This window comes from Ochotona curzoniae, unplaced genomic scaffold (genome assembly GCF_017591425.1).
Source record: "Ochotona curzoniae isolate NIBS_2020 unplaced genomic scaffold, NIBS_Ocur_1.0 scaffold_3835, whole genome shotgun sequence".
Taxonomy (NCBI): Eukaryota; Metazoa; Chordata; class Mammalia; order Lagomorpha; family Ochotonidae; genus Ochotona; species Ochotona curzoniae.
This window is the reverse complement of record NW_024467114.1, coordinates 21,120,768-21,137,818: the sequence shown is the minus strand read 5'-3', so window position 1 is coordinate 21,137,818 and position 17,051 is coordinate 21,120,768. Positions and strand designations below refer to the sequence as shown.

Genomic DNA, 17,051 nt, shown 5'->3' with positions numbered 1-17,051 from the left:
TGAAGTCCAACCCATCCCTACCACTGGTTAAAAATTAATCCACATGGATGATAAACCTAAGTGTTAAACCTAATATAAAATACCTAGAAGAAAATATAAGGGAAAATCTTTATCAGCTCAGGTTAAATCAATATCTCTTACGTACAACACAAAAAAAGTAGAATCCATAAAAGAAACTTTTGAAGAACTGAGATTTTATTAAAATTATCAACTTCTCTTCTTTGAAAAAAATCTATCAAGGAGATAAAAAGACAAGCACCATACTGGGAAGAAAAATTTATAAATCTCACACCTAATACACTCTTGGTATCCAGAAAAAGTCATAGTTCAATAAGAAGAAAATAAGCAAGACAATTAAAAATGGCAAAATATATGAATGGTTACATACCAAATAAAATACACAAATTGAAGATAAGCACATAAAAAGCACATTGTTAGTCATTAGGCAAATGCAGACTAAGACCACAGTGAAATACCACCACAGGCTTATTGGAACGGCTATCACAAAGGCCTGCAGCATCAAGTGCTGGCAAGGGTACGGAATTGCTAAACTGTCTCAGGTTGCTGATGGCAAGGCAAAATGTGAAAGGCATTTTGGAAAATAACATTTTCCCATTTGTTTTCCATATGTAAAAGCACACTGAGCATACAATCCAGAAATCCTATCTCTTGATATTTGTCCAAGAAAATAAAATATACACCTATGCAAAAATCTAGATACAAATATTCATAGAGGCTTCCTCTATAATTACCAGAAGTTGGGGAAAAACAAATGTTTCTCTGCTGATAATATCCATCACTTGTGGCACATCGTTCAATGGGATATTCTCCAGCACTATAAAAGGAAAAAAAGTTGCTGATGCGCACAACATGAGTGGGTTTCAAATGTGTGATGCTAAGTGAAAGAAACCAAACTCAAAATGCCATTTTTTATGATGATTTTACTTACATGATGTTCTTGAAAAGACAAAACACTAACTACAGTAAATAAATCAGGGGAGAGGGACCGGCTGAAAAGGGGACCCCAAGGAATCTTCACAGATCATGGAACAATTTCTTAATAACTTGATTGCTGTGAAAAATGCATGCCAAAACTCAGGTAAGTGTGCATTGCAAGGATGAATACAGCTCATATGATGATACCAAGTATTAGCAAAGTAGCCATGTGGAGAAAGCTGATCCCAGACCTGAGGTGTGTTCACTTTTTCGGAAAGGCATTTGCTCAAAGTCATTACGCCCCCCTTCTCTCCTGAGCCCTGCAGGAGATCAGGAAGGTCATCCAAGGGCTAAAGGATTTCAGTAGACCCTTGAAGCCATTGCTCCTGCACTTGACTGCAGCCATGATCCACCCAGGCCTCTGCATTAACAAGCTCGCCTCAGCCCCAAGAATTCCACAGCCACGCATCTACTGAACTGGAATGTTTGCTCAAGGAACATTATGCACAAGTCATTATTCAATAAAAAATGAAAGGCTGCTCAAAGGCCAGCTTTGCTTCTTTCATCTTGCAGAGTAGACTATAACCCTTGGCAGCACACAGAAATTCAAGCAGATAGGAGATACTCTTTCGGCCAAGAATAAATTTGATTTCCTCTCCAATGCTTTCAGTCCCTTTTGAGAATTTTTGGCCCAGGTAAAGATGAAAATGAAAAGGACACAGGAACACTATTAGCCTAAAATAAAGCTGAGAATACTTTATTGAATGCTAATCCTGTCAAGCACTTAGTCTTCTCAATTGATTAGCCGATTTATTCCTTCATTAATCAAGTCAAGCAAGTCTAAACCAAAGTAAAAAAATTACTGGATATGCTTAGTGAGGTAAGACTATTTTTTATGTTTATTTTCTTCTTAATTTTATTCATTCATTTTAAGGGCAGAGTGACAGACAGTTGGATAGATATCAACCGTACCACTTGCTAGATGCATGTAGCACCCAGGGCCCTACCAGGAAGCGACCAGGAGCTAGGATTGAAGTCTCTGACATGGAAGACAGGCACTTGCTGCTCCCAGGACACCTCTGAGTAGGAAGCTAGGACTGGGAGCAGAATCAGGACTTGAATTCACCCACTCCGTTTTGAGATGTACGCCTTCCAGGTGGAGTCCTAAAAACCACGCCAACGTCTGGTGTTTGTTTTCTACAATGAGTCACATGTCCACAGCGGGTTTTCGGGGACTTTTTTCTTCCTGTAGCCTCTCAGGGACCCAGGGTGATTGAATCTCTATTTCAATTGGTCCTTGAGAAGGAGAGAGAAAGGGATTAAAGAAAGGCAGAGCAATATAGAAGGAGAAACAGGTTCCATGCCTTGATTCTGCCCATATTTGACACCCATGGTCAAGTTTAATACCAACAGAGCAGAAAATATAATCCTCCTTCTGGAAAAGGCAGGGGATGCTGGTGCTCCGTAACAGTCTACTGCAGCTCTTAAAGCTCTGAGAGATGCATTGTTATCCTTGATGTACAGAGAAGAAAAATGGGGCTCAGAGAAGACAAGTTTTACTCAATAGTGAAGAATCCAAAACTTATAACTCACATCTGATTCCAAAGTCCATGTTCTCTCTGCTGTACCAGAGCTCCCCAAAGTTTGCTCAAGAGGTCTGCAAAAGAAAGAACAGTCATGATGCCTAGTATACACCATCAAATGCTTAGAAGGTCCATGAACCTATTTAGTCCTCAAAGAACTCTTACAATGAAGAAACTTGTTTAATTCATATTCACCTGCATTTCCCAAATTTACCTGATCCCACGACCTACTAATGGCACCTCTAACAAAGTTGTTTGGAGCCAGTGACCCCCTGGAAGAGATGATCTTTCTCTAAGGACCCTGCAGGATAACCTAACAGAACCTCTTCTTCAGGTGGATGAGGCTCAGAGGCAGCAGCCTTCCCAAGGTCATAAGTCATTTACTAGTAGTTAGGACACCTGCAGTCTCTACAGATTCACGTCGGAACAGCTGAGCAGCTGTTAGAAATGCTGTAAAGCACAGGAAAAGTCGAATTAAGCACTGCACAAATTTAAAATACCTTTAATTCTCAATGCTAAGTGTTACTGAAATGGACTGATTACACACAAAGGTGCATGATGTTTTAATGTACAAGTAGGATGTTTTATAAAGAGATTAATCCTCCCCAAAATTAGCACGTAAAATCGTTAAAGTGATTTTAGTGATAATTCTAATGAAATTGCTTTAAATTGACAAAAGAATTCAAAAATTTGTCTTAAAATATGTGAGAAAAAACATTTTCACATAAATGATAATGAAGAAAATGGGTTTTTCCTATCAGCTATTAAGAAATACTAACACACATTTGGTAAAGCGTTGCAGTTAGCTCAACAATTGCAGTCAATAACGACAGTTTGCCCTAAAGGAGAAATCTTACTAGGAATACGAACCTCACACTGCAAGGAATCTACTGATGTCAGTAAAGAAAATAAAATGAACATGTTGGCATGAAAGGAATTCAGTAGTGCTTGTTTGGGTGAATATTGGTTAAATTCACTGGATGCAGAATTCACAGACAGACGTGTGTGCAGTGTGTGTGTGTGTGTGTGTGTGTGTGTGTGTGTGTGTGTGTGTGTGTGGCACTTGGAGGTTCTATTCCTGCTGCTGAGCCTCTTTCACGGCCCCTCCCAATCCTGCCCTCATCTTCCAGAATGTTCAGTCCACACTTGGGCTCTCACATCTGCTTCTGCTCTTCCACTTGTTAGTTGTCCCTGGCTTCTTTGCAGTTATTTGATTTGGAGCCTTTTTTAGGAACAGGAAACATCACTGAGCACGAAGCGGTGCATCCTCAGAGGAAGGCTCATCTGACACGCTGCCCTGCTACTAGGAGCTCCAGAGCAGAAAACAAAGTCCGGTGCTTACTTTTCATGTGCATCACCAGCAAGATTATTTTCTTGTTATTTTGTTGCAAAATAATCACAGTAGTTACTCTGCTCCAACTCTCTCTCTCTCTCTCTCTCTCACACACACACACACACATCTGTGGGTCCTGCACCCAGTGAATTCAACCAAGCACAGATTGAAAATAATCAAAGTATAAATTGTGTTTGTATTGAATTCATACAAACATTTTTCTTGCCATTATCCCCTAACTAATACAGAATAACAACTATTTACATGGCACATACATTGATGCCTAGGAGGCATTAGAAGTAATCTACAGATGGTTTAAACTATACAGAAGAATTTGTATGGGTTGCATACAAATGTTATCCCATTTCTATGAAGCACTTAAGCACTGTGGATTTTGATATCAGAGGAGGGGTCCGGAATCAACTCCCTATGGATATTAACGAACAATTTATGAGTAGTTTGGGTTCTATGATATTGTAGAGATTTGGACCTAACTGACTCAAATGTCAGATTTCTATATTTCAAGAGTCTAGAGCTTAAATAACACTTCATATGTTAATCTCAGTTACTGCTATACAGTGGAAACTGCAGCTGCTTAATAAACAAATATTAATTACAACATAGAGTTGTAACTCAGCAGGTTTTCAGATGATTCCTAACATCTGTGGTCTGGTATATTATGGGAATTTAGATGGATTTAATTGGCTCAAAGCCTCCAACACATACTGTTGGCTGATCTGAAAATTCTTTCGTGATTGAAAAAAAACTAAAAAAGAATTGCAAGAAGAGACCCCGGCTCAACTTCTACCACATGTTCTTTATTCAGGATTCTACACCATCTCCTTTATAGCAGTTTGCATTGAAAAACATTTACAAACAAGTTTCTGTCATCAGACTAGGAGCTCCCTGTGTTAACCTTCTATATAATAAATAAATAGTAAGCTTTGCCACTCAATTATCAAAAACTGTTTACTGAACATCTTATGCAGACCAGACCCCTATCCTCCTGCTACTACAAGCCAATGTAATCATGTCCACAGATCCACAGTTTCAAAGGTGGTTTTCCACTTCTGACCTGGGTATCATCTCTGAATCAAAGCACCTAAACCAAACTCTCCTCTCAACGTGAAGATTTCCCTCTGACTTACTCCCTGAGACTCCACAGAATAACCCTCAGTTCGCAACTGCTTGGAACCACAATGGTTCTTAGCCCCACGCTCCATCTCAATAGGCCAGGGTGTCAAGTGTACCTTTCATCCAATGCACCTGAACTTTTAATCATGTACGACAACCCATCAGCTTGTTCTGCCATCCTCTAGGCAAATCCAAAGGCATTTCAGAGGGTATTATAACAAGTCTTATAACACTGTAAAAATCATTGTCCATGCCCACAGTGATGGACATATGATTGTGTATGAAGAACTATACTATAGTAATGATATAGGGGAACTCAATGAGGGGGCAGGGAATTGGGGAGAGGATAAGGCAAATTCCACGAACTATGGAACTATATCATAAAATGATAATAATAAACAGGAAAAAGAAAAAATAACACTATAAAAACCTTGAGTTAGCATCCACATTGATATATATCTTTATCTAGTTTTCTCAGTTTCTGTAACTGTGATTAATTAAAATCTTGTCATCCCTGTTGTCTTAAATGATATTAGAAATGAAAATGTCCTGGGTAGTGGGGTAAAAGAGTTAGAGATGGTAAATGCAGCAAGGTGGTTCTGATGACAGCCAGTCAACTATATTATCAAGGGTGTCTACCAACTGGGTTATGGGAAAGGTGAGGAAAAGGCAGATTTTCAGAAAGGGTGACATCTGAAGGAGCTGGTCATGGGGAGCAAGGCAAGTGTTTTTCTTGAGCCGAGTCCTACCCCCACCCCCCACATACACTCACACCTCTTTGTTGAGCTTTACTGGCTAATGTTTCTGAAGTTGCATGTTGCCGAGTAAAGTTGGAGGAATCCTTGAACAAGAAGCTTCCTACTGGTCAGTTACTGCTCATGAGTCTCCATGACCTTGCAATGAGACTCCCTCTCCAACTCCAATTTAGCAGCTTCAGGAATCCAAAGCTTTGGGGTCCTTTCTGTGCTGCCTCACTCATCATGATTCATCCTCCGTGGAATTAAAGATGTCAAGATTTTGCTTTTGAAATTCCCAACTCATCCATGCAAATTAAAATGAATCTTTGAGTGCACAGGTGGGTGACAGATGCCACACAGTCCTCAATAACAGGGCAGCAGATTTCTTTGCCATTTGGCTGGGAATTAACGCTGACTCACTGCAGGTTTCATCAGAGACTTCGTTTCCTGTCTTGAAAAGTAACAGATACCTGCTCCTGCCTGTGGTTGAGAGATTTATCTTCAATATTACAGAAATTACTGTACTCATCAAACAAATAATAAATCTGTCAGATGTACAGGAAGCTCTGTGACCCCTGGGACAGAAGATATAATTGCATCTTCTATGACATTTGTGACTACTGTTGTCTGACAGCCACGTGTTGCTACAATTGCCCATCCATTCTAATACCCTCAGCATGGACCTTAGCTCAGGGCACACAGTGGTGGGTCTGACCCAGCACTGGAAAGCCAGCTTCAGACATGTTTTGGAGCAGATGGAATATGAAGATTTCAATCTCACTTGAAATTTAAAATTACATAAGACAACTTTACTATCGCTGAACTGAACTGAGAATGGAAAAGCATTACTGTACACAGTGCACTCATGTTCCAGTTAAGCAAAGCCACTCAGATGCTAGCTGTATCACTCATAAGGCAGGTGGGTAAATCCTCTGAACCTCACTGCCCTAACCTATTAGACTGAGGATGGTGCCACTTCATTGCACAGGTTATGATGGTTACAGGAACAACAGTATGCAAAGCTTCAGACTGGACCTTTGGTCCATGGCAATGATTCAACAGCAGAGATTCCTTATTCTCTTCCCATACATTACAAAGCAAATGAAGTACCAGATTAATGTGATTAATCAAAATAATTCAGTTCTCATTCCTCTTATAATTATTGATGACACTTTAGAATTTCTATCTTCCAGTGTCCAGTGACCAAGTAGGAAAGAGGGCCATCCTTCCCGAAAACTGCAGATCCTACTTGAGCAACTAAATTTCCTGACATAATTATCATTTAAATGACCTTCTCTGATGTCCATACTGTTGTGGATTGTCATCTCCCGTGTGTTCTAAGTGTTGTCTATGACGCCTTCTCTGTGGGCCAGGTACATGTCAGCTTGGGGGATGATTCAGACCTGAGGCATGTTCTCACGTGCATCCTTTTAGTCTGGAAGCATACAGAGTCCATGGAGCTGAATTTCATCCCTGTGTCTACGCGAGCCTCATCAAGAGAACCTGGAAACTCCCTTCTCTCAATCCCAGCTTGTAATTACCGGAGTCTACAGAGAATCAGTGGCACTGAGCGTCTTGATTAGTTTGAGGTGAATGCCAATCAGTCATGAGACACAAATCAGGGAACTAAGCTGAAAACATGCTCCTAAGCACTCTAAATCCACCTACTCTTCTCAACCAGTATTTCAGCATCTGCCTGAACTGCTGCCTCACAAAACCACTAGGGGGCATTTAGTCCCCAACTATATCCTGGGATAAATGGAGAATGGAATGGTATTGGGACATCCTCAATACTGGAGTGGGCAGTGTAATAATGTAAAAGTATCTGTTGGGTTTGGTGAAATTCCAATAGACTGGTGTTGAAACTGGAATGGACAGGATGAATTCAAACATCATTATGAAAATTTAATAAGTTATCACTTTTCAAATGTATTTGTAGTGCACTTCACTAAGGAAAGAGATAAACCATTTGATTCTGTTCTTAGGAAAACAAATCATAGAGGTTATAATTTATGATGTGTCAGAATCTGATATGTGCCAAAGACCTTGTCTGCCCTCCAAGTTCCTGCCATACAGTCCACTTGCTTATGATACAACAGTTCCATTAAGCTATTCACTTGAGTCCCTTAACACAACTCGCCCAGTCTTCATATCGCTCAGCAGTGTGTGGGTGTGTGTGCATTTGAGAATGCTGTTAAAGGTATTCCTCCCTAATGACTTTGTACTATTTGATCAAGTTTAACCTATATACTCTCCATGCTTTATTCTTCCCCACTGCACGTACTGTCTGGCACACATGAGAGAATAAACAGATATTACAAACATTTATAAACAATTAGTAAACATAAATTTTTAGGAAGACTCTAGAAAAAAAAACAAACAGTGGAGAACTTCCTGTATCTGGAAGTTTTTTGACACATAGGAGGTAAGATCAGCTTCCAACTGGAAACTAAAACGAGGGACAAAGGGGGCTTATTTTTCACAGGATTTGTTCTGCCTGCCTCATAGTTACCACCAATCCCAGGGAGGAATTTTTGAAAAGTGCGAGGATGCGTTCTGAAGCCATGACAGTCTGACTCCCAGGTTTTGTCGCCCAGGAAATGAAAGAAGAGGATTCCAGCATGCAGTGTTAGCAGTTGGCACTGGGGCAGCAACAAGCAATAGCATCTGTGTGCAGTTCACCAAATGCTACAGGTTATTATAGAGAAGGACAGTGGCCAGAGCTTTCTCCCAACTGATGGGATGTGACCAGCTGGCCAGGTAGCACTTGGAGAGAACTGTGCAATGAAGGCAGGTTGTATTTTACGTTCCACCTACGCTGCTGTCACCTCCTGCTTTGAGCGATTCCACGCATTGCTGACCCATCAGCCACCACCGGCGCCTGGATTTCTGACTCGACAAAGAGGCACCACAAAGCAAACTGAAGTTTCCCCACCTTCTTCATGCAAGACTGAAAGAGTTCAGCAGAGGCCAAAGCAGTCCTGGACAAATGCAGAAACTATACTCCTTCCACACACACACTGTTACCCAGATTGAAGAAATTGCTGGACGTGACTCAGTGTTCTGTAATTCGTCTAAATGCTGCGCCCCTTGACACAGAGTTCCTGAAGCAAGGTCTTGGTCGGTATTCTCAGCGGGACTTGAAGGGACATGATGTCAACGAAAGGGACACACAGGAAAACGTACTTCCTTCATCGCATTTGAGCATTGTCATGTAGGAATGCAGGAGACAATCTCACCAAAGTCACGAAAAACAAGGGAAAATTGCATCTGAGGAGGGACAGGCAGTGGGGAAACTCAGGAATATCCCGTGAGAGCCATGCAATCAGGACGCTAGAAGGGAGGTCAAAAATCAGAAAAATTGAGAACCATAACGGATGACAATTTGCCTGACTGCAAAATATTGCGACTTTTCCTATACAAAGGTCAGAAACAGCCACGGAGAAAGATCTAGCCCAAACCAATAGTACCTACATTTTGAGAATATTAACAACAACAACAAAAACAACAAAATACAAGAACCTAGACAAGAAAATAAGTTATTCCAAAGGGAAAAAAAAATCATAGATCTGTGCCACACAACTTTGAAGCCCGTCATGTATTCTTTCACTTCCACATTCAAACCGCAGGTCTGTTGAGCTGTAACAGGAAAATGGCAGAAGAAAATGCCAAATGCCAGAAAGAGTGCAGGGATTCATGTTCCGGAAACATCCGCATTAAAACATCCTCTGTGACGGTGGCGTGTGTTTGTTTTCCTTCCTCGAGACGTTTATGTTGTTACTCTTTTCCTGAGGTATGAGCCACTACCCAATCAAAAGGGTCAGAGCTGGTGGAGAGCTTGAAGTCCATGCTGGCAGATCTGCCAGAGATTTCCCCTCAACAGGTGAAAATTCAGAACATACTTTACATTTCAAAAAAACATTGTAATTGAGTTGCCACTCTATTCAGGAGTTGATCTAAACAAAAAACTTTCAAATACCAGACATATATTTAAAAAGAACAGTAAAGAGACCAGTGAAACATAGAATAAATAACTAAATTATTCTTGGTGATATATTTATGAAGCTTTAACACACATTTTGAAAATAAATCCTAGAATGAAAAATATACTATATTAAATTTAAAAGTCATCTGGGTTTTAAAAATCAGAAATTATTTTTGACATAAGCTAGGGGCAAGTGAATGACAACAAAAGCCAAAGAGTATGTTTATTTATCGATGTGAAGAGAAAACTCAATAATAATTGAAAAATTAGACTCCAATGTACATTCCTCTGAAATCAGCATGTGTGGTAAAAGAGAATAAATAAACTTCAAATTGCTACAGGATAGAAGTACTGGAAACACCAATGTCTAAGAAAAATTAACTAAACTTTTTAAAAGTTGTCTTGTAACTTCTTTTATATCATTTATCACAATAAATCATGACAGATTAAATGTCAGTGCTGAACATACACCAAATGCTTGACTAAAGCAAGTAAAGCAAAATGATTAGAAATATTTACTTGAATATAATAAAACTCAGGTTAGAAAAATTGGTATCAGGACAGAGATCATTCCAGAAAACATATGCTATAAAATTCATAACAGAGATATAGAATCATAAGCTAATGAAAAAGACTGCACTAAAATATAGAAGCAAAATTATTAGGAACAAAAGGTAAATTTAAAATGGGCATAAGGTAATTTGAATAATGCTATTCAAAAGTTTTATTTATAGATATATGCTAAAATAACCCCAATGCTAAGTATTGATGAACTAATTATGCTACTAAATGCAAAATGATGAAATTAATCACAAATAAAACACCAATAAATAATCTTATATGAACTATTCATTGACATTATAAAAGTAACTTTAGAAATTTTGTCATGTAAATAATTCCATAAATAATATTTATAAAACTCACATTATATGACCATAATATAGTAAATCACCAGAAATACTCCCTGAATTTTCAAACTATGCCATCCGTCATATTGTAATTTGAACATTGTTTTGAAACTTTTAACCAATACAATGAAATGAAAAATATATATATACTTGAATGATAGAGAAAAAAGGATTTTTTCCATTGACATAACTGTCTGCATTAAAAAATACAAAAAAATTAATGAAACAAGTACTAAATTAATGGAACAATTTTTAACTTTGCTGATTTCAAAGTGAATGTATGCAAGTAAGTTATCTTTATATAAGCCAACATTTGCTAGTTCGAAAAATATATTGGTGTCATAAAAACCATCTATAATGAAATTTTAAATATAAGCTATTTAGGAATTTTTAAAAGGCTGAGAAATGAATGAGAGCCAGGACGGGCAGCATTTTGACATCATCTGGCAGTAAAGGTTTACTCCTCCCATGCCCTGGGACTTAGCAGTATTTCTAACCACTCCAGTTGAAATCACCAAGTGTTGAATGTGTTTGCTGTAAGGTTCCTTTGTTTTAGGCTTGGTCTCCAGTTGGTAATGCTGATGAGCCCTCTGAATGCCTAAGCCTTGTGGACAGTGGGTACATCATGGGAGTCCCACCCTTGGAAGGGATTCATGCTGGCTTCTCAGTAGGAAATACTGGATTGTTACAAAAAATGTGAGCTTGTCCCCAGAGTCTCTTCTGTTTCCACTTGGACTTTTTTTATGACTTACTTATTTTTATTGGAAAGTCAGATTTATAGAGAGACAGAAAGATCTTCCAACTGCTGGTTCACTCCCCAAGTAGCCACAACAGCTGTAGCTGAGCCTATCCAAAGCCATGAGCTTCTTCCAGGTCTCCTACACAGGTACAAGGTCCTTAGGCTTTGAGCCATCTTTCACTGCATTCCCAGACCACAAGAAGGGAATTAGATGAGAACTAAGGCAAGCAGGACATCACATATGGGGATCTGTGTCTTCTCTGTGTCTTCTCTCTCAGAGAGAGGCACGACTTGGTCTTCATCGTGTTAGGACAGAAAATTCCAACATCCCAGATCCCCATTCCCAGGGCACAGCCCTATCCCACAGAGGCCAAAGTAGATGGATGCATAGCCACACTTTACTGTGACAGTAGCAACAGGGGTGAGTTTTGACCCTTGTAAAATAGAAATGAAAATGACCTTTGATCCAAGAGAGACCAAAAAACAAACCCTTCTGTGAAATACAGAGACCTTAAAGGACGAAAAGCTACACAGACAGCATGTCAAAAACGGAACTCATCAGATGAAACCATTTTCTGGATTATATCACTACCTGGGGGCTTCAGAGGGTCCTCAGAGACCAGATTGTCCCTGACCCAGATATTTCAGTGGATTTGGCAAAATTGATAACCGCCCTGTTTGTGTCAGTTCCCGAGCACCAGCCATGATCGATTGGGCTTATCTCCTAAGAATGCTGAGCTGCACAAAATGCCTTCCCTTCCTCTTGCAATAAAAAGCTGCTTTCTTCTCAGTGGAATGTTCATTCAGTTTTTAACCAAATCTGTGTCTCCTGGTGCACACCCAACTAAAATTGCCTTTGCTTTTATTCTAACTCTCTTTGGAGTTCTTGCTTCACCCCTCCCGTATCAGTTAGCCTTAGTTAATTGCTGTTCCCTTCTCCTCTGGACACCCTTCCCCTACAACAATGAACACGCTGCAACTTCCCCCAACTCCAGGGAAGGTGGAGGTGTGCAGGCCCTTGTGGCTCTCCCTTCCATGTGAGTGAAGACAGGTGGCAAGGAAGATGGCGCAAATACTGTATTTGCTCCTGTGCTGCCCGGGCCTGCTGACTGACCTATGCAGACCTAGCCATAGAGGGGAGCATGTGAGACTCTTGGAGAGGTCATGGAGATGGATATTGGTGACCCACTGATGTCTGGGGCCTCTTCTTACTGTAGAGCTGAAACGCCTGTGCTCAAATGCTCAATGAGCACGAGTCTGGAGTGATTTTCAGGGTCCAACCCTCCACTGCTGAGTTGACCCAAATTTCTGCCTTCAATTTGTCAAAATGGAAACAGTTTCATAGTATGAGATGGACATAAATTGGATATACTATTTGGAGCCCACATGCTGATAGAAGCACTATATAATTTACTATCCAAACCAAGACATTTGGGGAGAGTAAAAGCACAATTTATGTAATTACTTTGGGACAAGAGGTTAAAAACTAGGACTGTCCTAGGTAAATCAATCAACAGTAATCCTAGCCACAGGAAACACTAGGCCTCTAATATGCACAGCCACTCTTAACCACTCAGACTACAGAAGCCAAAAAGTCGCAACATGGTTGGGGGGCTTAGAGTGCTGAGAGGCTTAAGGAAGAAGGACATTCAGGAAGAAGAGCTTGATTCAGGAGGACTGGATCACCCACTTGCCTCCCAGCTCTGCCTCGACCCAGTTATCACTTCAACTTGTTCCAAAAGACTGAACAAGATTCTTCAAGGGCCAGAGTTGTGGTTTAGTGGGTAAAGCCACTGTCTGCAATGCTAACATCCCATATGGGCAGTGGCTCATGCCCTAGCTCCCCTTGCCAACCAGCTAGCTCCCTGCAATGACCTGAGAAAAGCAACGGAGGTGTCTCAAGTGTTCATGCCCCACTGTCTGTGGGAGACCTGGAAGTAGCTTCTGGCTCTCCTGGCTTGAGCCTGGCCCAGTCTGGGGAGTGAACCAGTGGATGGGAGAAGTGTGTGTGTGTTTCCTTCTATGTGACTCAGCCTCAGCCTTTCGAATAATTAAATCTTTTAAAAATGTGCTTCCACATTCTAATTGGGACAATCATTTTCACAATATTTACTTTTCATTCTTGATGTTTTCTTCATCCTAGTCTGAGTTGGCCAGGAAAAATTGAACCCATGTTGAAAGTAGAGGATCAGAGCAGAGTATGTGCTGCCAACCATACAAAAAGCTGCCATCATACAGGAAATGACATAAACATGTTGTGAGTAAAGTATGGGCCACTTGCACCCTGTCCATTCACAGAGATTTTTAATCATGCAGTCCTCCCATGCTGGTTCTGTACCTAGCATCCTCAGCACCATCCCAGACCCATCTGCACTAACTTCCATAGTTCTATAGTTCCAAGGCCTGGCTTCCACCTAGGGCCTCAAAAACACATCTTTAAATCTAAAATCTAGAACTGAAACATCACCTGGAGAGCTTGCAAAATGCAAGGGAATGCTAGCTTCCGGCTGGATTCCTGGCAGGCATGGGACCTGGAGGAGTCATTGCAAGGAGCTTCTCCTGTCTCTGCAACTGGTGTGACAGCTTGAGGTTTCCACCTGGCAATTCTAGAAAACTCCATGCCTGCTGTCCTCTGAACGATTTAGGAGCTAAGAGAATCTGGGTGCATTGCACATGCTTATGAGTTCTCTCCACTGCTTCCCTCTATACACTTAACATCTTCCTGAACATATTCTGCTTTGCTAGATTCCATCTGTTTTTGTATTTTACTGAAACATTATACAAAAATTCACTTTGACTGAGACATTCCTTCGACTGACCAGAAACAGCGTGCACACTCTGTACAGTGTAGTGACAAAGTGACCTGCACTCAAAACGCTCCTATGTATTTGCTCAGTGTGCTTATAAAAGTTTTTAAAGCTTTCGGAAGATGCACTCTGCAATCCAAATGGTGTTTGCCTTCCGAGGGAGGGGAGCTGGCCCAAGTGTCGAGCAGTACTCGGAGAGGAATTGGATTCCTCAGATTGTTCCAGCTCCCTAAAGAAGAATTCAGTCTTCTGCCATGGTGGGATTTAAAATTCATTTAATCAAAGAGGGGAACATGCTGCAATGATAGCTTAGGAGTGAGTGTATCTGCCAGGATTGTCCAATGTTGTACAGGAAACCAGAGCTAATGAGGCAATATGTTAGGGCTGTGTGTGTGTATGTGTGTATGTGTGTGCGTAACACAGAAAGACTTAATCGTATGTATAAGATACTATATTCCACACAGACACATGAGAGTGCTTCAGAATGTTACAGATACAAAGAAATTTAAAGATATCTCTATTCTGGTGCAAACAAATTTGAAATCACACCATTTTTCAGAATATTAATTTTCTATACATTGTTTAAAATTAAAAAAAAAATCTATGTGTCGATTTCCAACATTTTTTTGTGCACTGGACTCAAACCATGTTTTAATTTTTCCCAAACATTTTTAACTTCCTTCAGATAGTGAGACAGAAAGAGAGCAGAGGAATTTGTTCATGCACTTGTATGTAGTGGTGACTGGGGTGCACAGAGCAGGGCGGAAACTCAGTTGTGTTTTCTATGATTTTCAGGATGAATTCTTTCTTTTTCAGGAAACATCACCCTTCATTCTTAAGACCTTTATTTCATTGGCTGAAACCAGTCCACATTATGGAGGGCCACCTGCTCTAGTTAATGTCAATTAGCTATAGATGTCAGGCTGTTCTACACAATGCCTTTACAGCAATGTGTTAGACTAGAGTTTGACTCATGGACTGTGTGGTCTACCCAGAGGATGTACACCATGGGAATTCCTTGAGGTGGTGCCTATCTGCTCCAACAAGAGCAGCACTGTAGGCTTCAGGCCCAGCATGCATTCTCATCAGGACTCTGCCCAGACCTTTTGGGCAATGTCATTGTTGGGTTATGTCTTTCTTTGGGCTTCAGACTTGCCCCTGATGCCCTTGGCCCGTTGCGTACCCTCATGAAGCAATCCAGTGCTATACCTGTGTCCTGCAATCCCATTTCCCTGGGTTGATGCTTATTCTGAGCATTGGATGTTAAACAGATGATGAACTCTATTCACAGTAATCAAGGAAAACCTTTTATGAAGGACTTTGCATTTTAAATGAGTGTTATTTTTAATTATTTTTACTAATAACACATATTTCAAATGAACTGTAGTATTGCCATCTTGTGAAATTCAAAGGAAACAAGGAAGGCTAGCCCATAATCACACTCATTTAAAATAAGCACTCTTAACATTCCTCAGTCTGTTCCCTATATATATAATTTTGCAGAGTTGTAATCATATCCAATATACAATTTTATTATGTTTTCCCACTCACAGTTTTAAGTATTTTTCATGTTGCTACATAGTGTTCACAGCCATCGTTGTTATTAACTGCACAAAGGTCCACTGGGTTGAAGTCCTAGATTTATGTAACTGTCCTGCTGTCTTTAAACTACTTCCAATTTCATCTTATGCTGAGGATGCTCTTCCTTGGATTACAGTGTTCTTTCACATCTTAAACTCTTGCACAAAGCTAAAATGACATGGCCAAAAAATACAAATGGTTGTGCTTTGTTCTCACCCTCCCACCATGTATTTTCAAATGGATATTTTAACGGGAGGCCCCTTTATTTTGCTGCTGCTATACGTGAGGATCATTTCTTGTTGTTCTCTTGAGAGTAGAGCTTTGACAGGTAAGAGTCAGGGACCAGGAGAAGATCTCACAGCACCCAGCCAGGGTCACAGATTCTGCAAGGGACCTGGTCTCACAGCTGCATCAGTTTTGTGTTGCTATTTCTTGCAGACGGAGCAACTGATCACCCTGTGGGTCCTCTTTGTCTTCACCATCGTTGGAAACTCCGTTGTGCTGTTCTCCACAAGGAGGAGAAAGAGGAAGTCAAGAATGACCTTCTTCGTGACCCAACTGGCCATCACAGGTAAGTAATCACACAGGTGGACAAGAAGGAAGCTGTGTACAAGACTCCTATGACTCCCCACTTCCAAGGATTTTACTAGTGGAAAGGAATTATAGCAGTCTAAAGTCATAGCCAACTTGGAAAAAATTTCTGTATGAACATTAAACCCCTATTTGAATATTATCACCAGAAAATTCAACACATTTGGATGTCCAGAAGATCCTATTATAAAAGTAACTGACTATGCTGCAGGCTTAAAAATATCATTATCAGCACCACCAATGTGTTCTATGGGGCTTCATTCTCCCTATACATATCAGACTACATAATTGACTAAGGAGATATTAACAAAGCACCTCATATTATGAGTTTAAGGAATGCATCCCAGAATGAGCCAGCATGGTTTCTATTCAGTAATAAATGTGCAGAGTCTCAGTACCTGGCAGATTAAAGCTTGTGGACTTTATTTTTGAAATACAACTGACATGTAACACCACTGCTGGAGGCAGCATTAAGAAATAAGATTAAGTTCGGAATCAAGATGCCCCAGTGTATAGTTTTTACAACCAGCCTATCCAGTAGCAGTGTGAGCACAGCCGTCTCCCTACCCCTGCCCCAGAGCATGAACGGTGAAATATTCTTAAAGAAGAAAGTGATTGGGAAAGGAAAATACCCGGAGGGGGAATGGAGGCCAACTGGCTGTGCTAATGTTTGGAAAGAAACCGTATGTGATACCACCACACAGACCAGAGATGAGA

General features: G+C 40.4%; 1 protein-coding gene across 2 annotated transcripts in view; it reads left to right on the top strand.

Annotated features, from left to right (window-relative positions):
* Positions 1-17,051, top strand: part of NPSR1 (neuropeptide S receptor 1) — a 118,324-nt gene that overhangs the window by 9,040 nt on the left and 92,233 nt on the right. For both annotated transcript variants that reach the window (XM_040964968.1, XM_040964967.1), the window contains exon 2: positions 16,182-16,314. In XM_040964968.1, the coding sequence (XP_040820902.1) occupies positions 16,182-16,314 (133 nt within the window). The remainder of the gene's footprint in view (positions 1-16,181; positions 16,315-17,051) is intronic.